This window comes from Crocodylus siamensis, chromosome 10 (genome assembly GCF_052110815.1).
Source record: "Crocodylus siamensis isolate JL-2025a chromosome 10, ASM5211081v1, whole genome shotgun sequence".
In the NCBI taxonomy this organism is placed as follows: Eukaryota; Metazoa; Chordata; order Crocodylia; family Crocodylidae; genus Crocodylus; species Crocodylus siamensis.
This window is the reverse complement of record NC_143404.1, coordinates 7,040,092-7,050,622: the sequence shown is the minus strand read 5'-3', so window position 1 is coordinate 7,050,622 and position 10,531 is coordinate 7,040,092. Positions and strand designations below refer to the sequence as shown.

General features: G+C 43.7%; 1 protein-coding gene across 7 annotated transcripts in view; it reads right to left on the bottom strand.

Moving 5' to 3' along the window:
- Positions 1-984: 984 nt before the first annotated feature.
- KLHL3 (kelch like family member 3) overlaps positions 985-10,531 on the bottom strand; it is a 58,257-nt gene continuing 48,710 nt past the window's right edge. For all 7 annotated transcript variants that reach the window (XM_090064810.1, XM_090064807.1, XM_090064806.1 and 4 more), the window contains 5 exons: positions 9,697-9,798; positions 6,373-6,501; positions 4,556-4,696; positions 4,236-4,379; positions 985-3,953 (listed from right to left, as the gene is read on the bottom strand). In XM_090064810.1, coding sequence (XP_089920936.1) covers positions 3,925-3,953; positions 4,236-4,379; positions 4,556-4,696; positions 6,373-6,501; positions 9,697-9,798 — 545 coding nt within the window. In that variant the 3' untranslated portion in view covers positions 985-3,924. The remainder of the gene's footprint in view (positions 3,954-4,235; positions 4,380-4,555; positions 4,697-6,372; positions 6,502-9,696; positions 9,799-10,531) is intronic.

Sequence of the window (10,531 nt, the reverse complement as noted above, 5' to 3'; positions counted from 1 at the left end):
GACCTAAACTCACCTTTCATGGTGCTTTCAAGTAATGTTGCCCCAAGTGTCTTCACGGCGATTACAAAACTCTATAAAATCTACAGAGAAAAAGTATCCACATAACCTAAAATAAACTGAATTTCTCTATTAGGTGCGAATGGAAAAATACAGACCCGATACAAACATCCTTAAAGAAGACCCACTGAGACAACACACCTTCCATGTTGAAAGTGACTCTAATTTGCTCATTAATGTTGTAAGCATATCATTGCATAACCGTTTTTACAAACACAGCTGTGATGTTCTCTCAACATACTTCATTCACAGAAGGGGACCTCTCTCTCTCTCGCTCAATGGACCACACAAGCTGCCTTAGGGGCCCCATCCTGCAAAGTTTCGGTGCACAGAAATCCCAAAAAGTTCTCCCAAAAAACCAAGTTACATGATTGGGCCCTTCAATTATTAGGCATTTAAGAGGAGAATTGTGGAAATTCTGGCCCAACACTGGGCTCGTAAGAGGGACAAGAAATAGTCTACAGAACTTAACTTCAGTTACTAGATATGCTTTCAATATTGTTGACTGTGGGCTTTATACCATTCCCTTATAATGCACTGCAGCATTCTGCTCAGATGCAAGACAGACTAAAAATGAGACTGACGACAAACAGCCTGGTTTGATGCCCAAACTAAGTAAAAAGCAAAGAATAAAGGAAGAGTAAAAATCAAGAAAATATAAATTAGAGGTTTAAAAATATCCACTATTCTAAGATGCCAAATCATTTTAAATTCATGATGTTGAACCCAAACATGGGCCTTTAATATGTTAGAATTAACACAAAAGCAAAGAGAATATCCCGCCTTAATTACAACATTACAATTTCTCGTGCAGAAAATGTACAAATTCACATGCACAGCACAGCTGGTGAAAATGGCATTGGAAGGTCGTAATCCGAGATGGATCTTAAGAGAAATGTCCTCAAGAACAATAAAAAGCAATTCAAAGAGTCTTTAAAATTATTTTATAAAAATATTTACACTAAAGTTTGTTAGCTCTAAAGATACATTTTCAGTCCTAGAAAAAGTCAGTCTTTAAAGGATCTGGCTCCGGTGCTCCAGAATTAATTATACAAACAATAGACCACACAACAAAAGGAAAACAAATCCAAAAGTATTGGATGGGGAAAGTACAGCTGGTTTGTCCTGTGTTACACTTGTTAATATTGCATAGCTGAAAAATGAGGTCACTTAACTTGCATAACACTGCAACTTCCGAGAAGGAAAGAAATGTGCTGTTTACTATCAATAAGGAAAGGCTTTGCCCCAGACCAGCTGCTGGTCCCAGCCACATCCAGGATGTGCACCGGTCCACTGGTTTGCTTTTAGGCCGTGTGTGTGTAAATATCAGTTTACAATAACAGGAAGACACCAAACCCCTCATTCTCTTTTTCCTCTCCTGTGTTATAAACCCACGAAAGTGCACTGTCGCTAATTAAAATGCACTGGCTGTTTTGGTGCCTGGAGCAGACAGATGATTAACTTATTACAGCTTATACTGATCTTGTGTCTCTCCAAAACAGAGCATGATGGTTGCCTAATAGCTTTTCTGAGATGAAACACAGATGGTTCAAGTGCTTTTGTAAGCACCCACACAACAGGATCTCACTTATGCCATAGATAAGAAATGCCCTAGGACCTGCTCCACAGCATGATAAGGCCAATGGAAAGATTCCCCATCAGCTTCAGTGCCTTTTGGATAAAGCTCGTAGTGGGTAAGTTAGCGGGTCAAAGCACAGTAGTAGAGAAACAGCCAGTAGAACCAATATCGGTATTATTTTCAGTGCTCTTTCAGCCTGCAGGGGACAGGTGTTAGCTGTACTTTCCCAGTTCGCTTCCAGGACCCTGGATCCAGTCCACAGCAGCAGCTCAGCTGCTGTTATCGGTCCTGACATTCTAGCGGACAGTTCACTCTGAGGCTAAAAGGCAAAGAAAAGCAGATGCTATTTAACATTCCACAGAGGGGCTCAGAGTCTCCCTGGGAAGTGTGAAGTAGCAAAAGTATGTGCTGTTCCCCCCCCGTCCCAAAATCAAAAGGACTTGGCCACATGTAACCACGTTGCAGGAACACTGCAATGTGAATTTAAACTCAGCCTGTTTAAAAAAACAAAAAAAAATACACTTCCCACTGAATCCCCATCTCACTAACAGCCCGAGCTGGCATATTTTTATCATCCTTTTCAAAGGTTTCAAAGGGTTTTTCTATTCCCCTGTTGATGTTTAAGAGCACTTTCAGCCACACAAATATTAAGAGCTCATCTACATGGGGAAAATGACTCACAGAACCATAACCATGCTGCCATGACTGGAAAGCGACAGTCTACATAAGTCAGGTATCCAGGTTGTAGCTGTATTGGTTTAATAAAAGATATCACCTCTACCACGAGTTCTGATTCCATGGTCTACACAAGGCATTCTCATTCAGCCAGTCAGTTTTTCTCAGTGTTAACAAACCCTGACCGATTCCAGAAAGGAAACCTGGTGACACTGCCTCTGCCTGAAGTCCTGTAAAACACACAAAGTTAAACAAATTTGAAAAACAGAGGATGGATTTCTGTGCTACCTTCTCTTAGCTAAATTCTCATTTAGTGTTACTTTTAACTCCAGTAAATACGGAGGGGGTACATCAAGATTACCAGGAACGAGCACCAGGACTCTCAGAAATGCAATTTTCAAGTTGATTAGTCTATAAACAAAAAGTAGGCATGAAGGATTCTGGGTACAGACAAGTAACACACAGGTCCACATTTCACTTTATTAAATAACCTCTTACTCGTTGTGAGAGTGATCTTATTAGATCCCATCAACTATTTTGTATGGGTGGAAGAACACATTTAAAAACAGGGAAGATTTAAAATAAGAACAAAGATAACAAAGAATAAGATCTCCACATTCTGGAACCATTAAGACAACGTAGGCATTTTATCTTGGTTATTAATCACTTCTTGAGTGGCAGAGGGCATGGGGCTGGATATTGGCAAGACGCATCAATGGCTTATTAAGAAATACACTTTCAACTTCTCTTATGAAATGGCATTGAAATGCTGGACGCAGCTAGAACTGGGGCTTTCTGCACAGCCACCAATATATGGGGACAGATTTCTTCTGTTATTTTCAATTCATACCATATTTCAGGGGAGTAATTAACCCTCCAGAGCCATAGGTTTCTGTGGGGTTTGCCTTGGGTGACTGAAGTATGGCACCTTCACCCCTGAGAAGGGCACTGTCCTGCACGCCCTATTATATTTATTAACTGGCATTCACAACTGGCAAGTCTGTGACTAGTGTAGGTATCACATGCCATGTGCCCCAATCACAGCACAGATCTTGCCGGGATGCACACAGTAGTCCAGTGGCACGTAGGTACGTATGACTGAGAGACACAAGCAAAAGCACCCCGGTTCCAGTACTGTTCTGCTGACTGCTTTTGAGGACTGGCGATGAGAAGATTTCACTGTCAGTAGTACGTTCACCCTGGAGGTGCAGTGAGTAAATAGATCAATGGATCAGATATACAACGTATCAGTAGTTAAGAAATCCAGTATATTCATTTTTACTCACGTGCCCTAAACTAGCATTTTGTTTCACACAAGAAATTCATTTTCTCCAATATCAGTTTAAGCACAAGGTTTATCTCAGGGTTCTGGCTGTTCAGGAAATAGTCAATTGCACCAACGATAACAAGCAGTATTGTGTGTCTAGCATGAATCATGTTCTCAGCCAGATTTTCACATGGCTATGCTATCCACTGCAGAGCAGCTGATGTTCTTAATGTACTCCTGGTGAGGCTAGGAGCTGAATAGCAACAAGGTGGGTCAAGTCAGGAGTCCGTCATTTTCCCAGGAACACGCAGCAGACTTCACTCCACTTCTGCTCCTTGAGTCTGTGTCACAATGGTTTATGAATCACAGCCACACCTGTTGCAAGAGTGGACAAAGAGACATTAAACTATCTTGGAAGCAACTTCTGCAAAACCAAAGTGCAAAAGCAGGAGTACAGAAAGAAAAGTCAGCTTGCGCAATCCTGTGAAGATTTCCTCTTCAATGGAATCCATTAAAAAAAGAGAGAGAGAGAGACCAAGCAGTCAGGGAGCAAAACTGTCTTGTTAATGGATGCTCCCTGAGTTAGTAGTGGCTGCTGTGAACATCTCTGGGAGCCAGAAGGCCCTGAGTTCCCAGTTCTTCCACTGGTCTGTTTACCTGCATAACTTCTTCCAGTGCTCATGTTGGTTGGCAATAATGTCCACTTATCAGTGACAGGGTTATAATATTCCACTGAGGCCAAATTGCAAGAACCATCATCTCCTCCAACCACATAGAGAAGCCCATTCACTGCACACACACCTAGAAACAGAAGAGACACTCAGTTGAACTCTACACAATTTACCACACACAGACCTAGTTCTTTTGCATTATAAGTACCTATGCATCAAGTCTTTCATGTTAATTATTCTCAGGCAGGACCATGCCCTAATGATCAAGAAAAAAATTAAGGTACAGACAGAATACTCAGTGGTTACCTGCGTTTCGCCTACACATATTCATATCAGCCACTTGCTTCCAGGCGTTTGCTCCTGGATCATAAACCTCCACACTCTTCCTCACCAAGGGACCGTCATGCCCTCCAGTAGCATATAACAATCCACTAAGAACGCCAACACCTGCCAAACAGACACATGGCACAGATACAGTATTAATGGGACTTATATTTTTAGGCCTACCCAATGCTCTAGGCCAAGTATGACCACATACTGATTAAGAGGCGGTCGGCCTCATGGACAAAACCCTGTCTGCAACTCTTACTGTAATTTACACCAGCACAATGGAGAGCAAGTTCTGATGCTACACTAACCATCTTAAGGGAAACTCTGATAAATGGGCACAAATTTAATTAATGACATAACCTGCCCCACGTAAAAATATCTCAATGGGATTGTCAGGTTTTTCAAACCTGCTTTTCCCCACTGTCAAAAAGAGCCAAATGTTTAAGTAGTAGTTTAAAAAAACTACAGAAGGAGGGTAAAAAAAAAAAAAGAAGAAGATGTGGAAATGCTGAAGAGCCCTTCTCTAAAACTGCCTGTGATCACCCTTGTCTAGCAATGCAAGATACCTCAAGTGCAAAGACAGGACCTTCCAGGGAATGGAACTGTTGACCCTGCACACAGAATAGATCAGCTGCCAGCCTGCATCTTTATTTTAGGGCTCACAGCTAGAACCAAAGCTAAACAGCAGCTCTCCATAACACACAGGAGCGCTTGTGTCTTACCTACACAAGATGGCAGCACTGAGCCAAGAATGCTGGAAGTATCGAACTCCATGCATCAAAGATGATGTTCAATGTTATATTGATAGTTATACTTTCACTTTCTGTAATTAGCAAATTCCACTAATGAGAGAATTTCATTTCCTATTTCAATCACTGCTAGGCCTTGCCTCACCGCACACCCAGCTGAGAAACGCTTGCAGACAACTGAGAGCATGTTCAAGTATCAGACTGCACTCCTTCCTCTGTAGTCCATATCAGAAGCACTTGGAAAGTAAAACTCACGCCAAAGTCTGTTTTACTGGATAAACTTCCTTGAAAGCAGAAACTCGTAGCCAGAACCGCTAAACACAGGGACCGTTTGCCCAGAACACTGGATGGGATAGGCTGAAGTACCATACACAAAATACCGTGTCTTACTTTGTATTAGTATCTCATTTAGTAATAAAGGCACACCCCACACGAAGGGGTTAGTTTGGGGGCCTTGTGAATTTAGAGGATTAAGAGGAGGGTGGACACAACACCTGCTCACATAGTTTCACTATAACGAGGTAGTGCATGCCTCGTACCAGTATGCCAATGAACTTGTACCTTTCATCCAAATTCTTTTACAATATGCCTAAGATTTATTACCCAGCTTTCCAGAAGAGGAATCAGGCACAGAGGATGGTTGACTTGCCTACAGCTCAACAGCAGATTAGGAGTAATCAAGGATGACATGCAAGCTTTCCATCCCGTTTTACACAAACCTCCAGTTTATAAGCCTCCACTCTGGCCAGCCAAAGGACATTAAAAAACATGTAAGCTGAGTCTAAATACAAGTTGCCTGAACTCAGTTTTAGGTCATTTAGATTTCTTAACATTGCTATTCAAACCAGATGTGAACTTTACTTTGTGAGGGCTGGGATTAAGGAAATCATGAGAACTGTTGGCAGCTTCCATGCCTTGATGATATCAACTGAGAGGACGGGAGGTTGGAATAAAAATCTTCAATTCTCAATTGCATCGCCCCAAGAGGTCACTTCCAAATGCTTCAGAGTATCAAGAAAAGCTTCATTTAAAATGTGTCATTACCTGCACCACTGCGCCGCGTGCTCATGTCAGCCACGTAGGTCCAGTCATTTGTGGCAGGATTATACTGCTCTACAGTACTAAGGCACTGCCGTGATGCTCCATCATAACCCCCAACAGCATATAGCTTCCCTGAAAGAAACGGCACAGGATGCAGCTGTATCAATTACTTCCATTACCGTTGTGCCCAAAGGTCCCAACCAAGACTGTGGCCCCGCACAATAGGTACATTACAAACATACCAAATAGCTGTGCATTGCTTTGGGGGTAAAGGGAAATCTTCATAAGCCATCTAGAACTGATATACAACCCAAGCACACATCTGATAGGCAAACTCCTTCCATAAATGTATTTCTTCATAATGGATTAACCATGTTACATATTCAACTTGGGTCTGACCCACTTTTGTAACTGCCAATAGCTATCCAAATCTGTCCTGGATTACAGCCAGCCTCAAATGGTGTCACTCAAGCAACAGGTTACTTAACTCCCATTCTCACCAAGGCACTAGGCCTTGCAACAGACCCAGATGCAAAGTTTGTCCTCCCATCAATACAGACCACAGACAGGAGTTGGTCTTGGGACTGGTTTTGTTCAATATCTTCACCAAAAACCTGGAAGATGGGATAGAGTGAACCCTCAGCAAGTTTGCAGGTGACACCAAGCTGGGGGGAGTAGTAAGCACTGGAGAGTAAGGCTAGGATTCATAGAAACTTTGACAAATTGGAGGATTAGACTAAAAGAAATCTCATGAGGTTCGATAAGGACAAGTGTAAAGTCCTGTACTTAGGATGGAACAATCCCATGCACCAGTACAGGCTGGGGACTGACAGGCTAAGCAGCAACTCTGCAGAAAAGGACCTGGAGAGGTCACAGCTTTATATAAGCCAACAGTGTGCCCTTGTGGCAAAGAAGGCAAATGGCATATCGATCTGCATTAGTAGGAGTGTTGCCAGAGAAGTGATTATTCCCCTCTACTCTGCACTGATGAGGCCATATCTGGAGTACTGTGCCCCAGCGGTCCCTCTAAGCTGTGCAGTGCGCACGGCCACGCAGGCATGCCTGGCAGCACAGCAGGAGCGTGCCTGCATGGCCGCACAACCCACATAGCTTAGAGGGAATGCTGCTGTGTTCAGTTCTGGGCCCCCCCACTGCAGAAAGGATGTGGACAAATTGGAGAGAGTCCAGTGGAGAGCAACAAAAATAGTTAGGGAGCTGGGACATACGAGTTCTGGGCTTATTTAGTTTGGAGAAGAGAAGCCTGAGGGGGTATTTAATGGCAGCCTTCAGCTACCTGAAGGGTGGTTCCAAAGGGGATGGAGCTGGACAGTTCTCAGTGGGGGCAAATGACAGAAGAGGGGGCAATGGGCTCAGGTTGCAGCAAAGAAAATTTAGGTTAGATATTAGGAAGAACTTTCTCACTATGAGAGTAGTAAAGCAGTGGAACAGGTTATCTAGCAAGGTGGTGGAATCTCCGTCCTTGGAGGTTTTTAAGACCTGGCTAGGCAAAGCCTTGGCTGGGATGATCTAGTTGGGGATGGTCCTGCTTTGAGCAGGAGGTTGGGCTAGATGCGACCTCCTGAGGTTCCTTGCAACCTTAATTTTCTATGGTTTTATGATCACTGGACCAAATATTATGAATTAGAAAATCCATGGCTCATTCACCTGCACCTCTACCAACGTCATATGCACCATCACCTGCTTACAGCGCCCCTCTGCTGTCTACACTGGACAGTCAGTGACCCCTATGTGAAAGAAGGAACAAACACCAATCTGACATCTGTTCTAGAAAGATGCACAGGCCTGTGGCAGAACACTTTCACCTCCCTGGATGCTGCCTCGCTGATCTCAGAGTAGCCACTCTCAGAACACAGAACTTTACAAGCAAAGTTGAACACAATGCAAAACTGTGGAAGAAGAAAGCACTCAGAGACTGGACTGTGCCAAGTATGCCCTAAACAGAGGCTACAGATCCTTATCCATGACCTAGATTAGCTTTTGTAACTCCTTTGTCCCTCTGGGTTTATTACTTGTTTACCTGTTCCAGCTCCCTGCTCCCCCTCCCCCTACCCTCTCTTCCCTGTCTTTTGTATTCAGATGACTCTCTCTCTTCTGCATCTGATGAAGCTCCTGCATCTGATGAAGTGAGCGTGGGCTCCCAAAAGCTTATGCTATGCACCTCTGATCCAGTTAGTCTATAAAGTGTAAATCTACTCTGCCTTGTATCCATAATTCACAAGCATGTTATTAAGGTACTGCTTGTTAAAGCAATTCCACAGAGATGCATATTTTAGCAGCTCCCCACCACTTACTGAGGAACTCCAAATTTCATGTCCCTCCTACTCCCTTCCATCCCTACATGTAGATCAAACCAACTTATATTCAACCTTAGGAACTGGAATTTATAACATACTGCAGCTACCTCCACCAACCAGTGCACAAGGGAAACTACTATCACTGTGGCAATTAGGGCTGCATTAAAACATTTCCACTTAGATCAGAAGTGATTAGGCAAACCACAAAATGGAAAGAAATTCATGTTCTAAAATGGCTGTTCCCTGGATACTCAGAAACGTTGAACAAAGTCAACCCACTGACATTGGGCACTGGATCTCAGGAGCTTCATATTTACATGTTTCTATCAATGGCTGTTCCGTTTACTAGATCTGCCCCTTCTATTCCCTTTGCCTACACCATCCCTGAGTTGACACTACTGAAATTTGCTACCATCAGTTCCGTTTGCTGACAAAATAGGATGGGCACACACCACGTTCACATATAAATCTGATGTCAACCACCTTAGGATCACATGGGCAAACTGCTGGTGGACTGCCCACTCAGAGGGATTACAAACTTAATTGTTCCCAGTCTCAGTCTGGAGGAATGAGTTTTACCTTCCTCTATCTGCCACATTCTCTCTCAACACTTACTGCTGACCACCACCCACATACGATCATTTTTGCGCTGGGCAGAGCTATGCTATCACGAAGAGCCCCTGCCTCTTGGGATTCAGGAGAGAGTCAGGTACTAGGCCCAGGGTCAATATGAGGATCTTGTGTCACACACAACAGATGGCAGCACCGACAGCACTCCAACCCAAGAGAAGCACATTGAAAAGCTGCAATGATGCAGTGATGTTAGAAATCTTTGCATGTTAACCTCTCACAGTGCAGTGATGGGCCTGGTTTGTCCCTGCATTCAACTAGCTATGTGTTAGTCTGTAGACTGCCCGGAGAAGAGCTTTGCCCGCCTCATTAAAGGCCCGTCTGGGATTATCCATGTGTTTGAAGCAGTAACAGCCTCGTGGCCAAAACAGCCAGGTCTTACCCTCCACGACTCCCACTCCAACGCTGCTTCTCCTTGTGTTCATGGGAGCCACAAAAAACCACTCATTGGTTTTATAGCTATAGGCCTCTACGGATGCCAGACCTAGAGAAAACAGGAATGCAGAAGTTTCCTAATTAAAAAAAGATTAGCATTACACCTTTTCTCTCCTTTTTCCCCTATGAGCTGGACTAAAATCTCCCGAGGTTCTCAATTTCCTCTGCAAAAACCCCATGGCACAATTATATAGCTCTTTTCCCTCCAGGCAAGAAAATGCAAAGTTAAAAGCAGAGGAGTCCAAAGGAGCAGGAATATCTGGACCCATGAATTTTCCTTTCCAGAGTGGCACAGCTTCAATGACAAAAATGGAAAGTGTTCCCAGGCCAGCCTGACCCAGCTTGGCAGTAACAGCACTCTCTCCAGGGTGGTGATGGACCTCCTGGGTGGAAAAGGATCTTCAGCCCAAATCTTCCCCTTCCTGACCAAGTGCTATTACACAAGAGACCAGTACCATCACTGCCACCACCACCTCCTCCTGTTCCAGGTGTGCTTACAAATTCAAAAGCATAAGGCAGTCATCTGGAAACAAAGGGATGACGTGCACATCTAACTCCAAGACTGAGGCTCAGCCTTGAATCCCAGTCTCACAGCAGTGTCTAACTCAGGGCTGCAGCTAAACTCCTAAATCCAAGAGACATGAGATTTCAGACACACCTCTCTCTAGTATTCACTATTGCTGACTTAGGTGTCCCTTGACTCTTGCTTTTGTGAGCCCAGATCCCATGCACTCAACTTTCCCCATTCACTGAATAGCCACCCAATTTGGGTTTGTGGATTC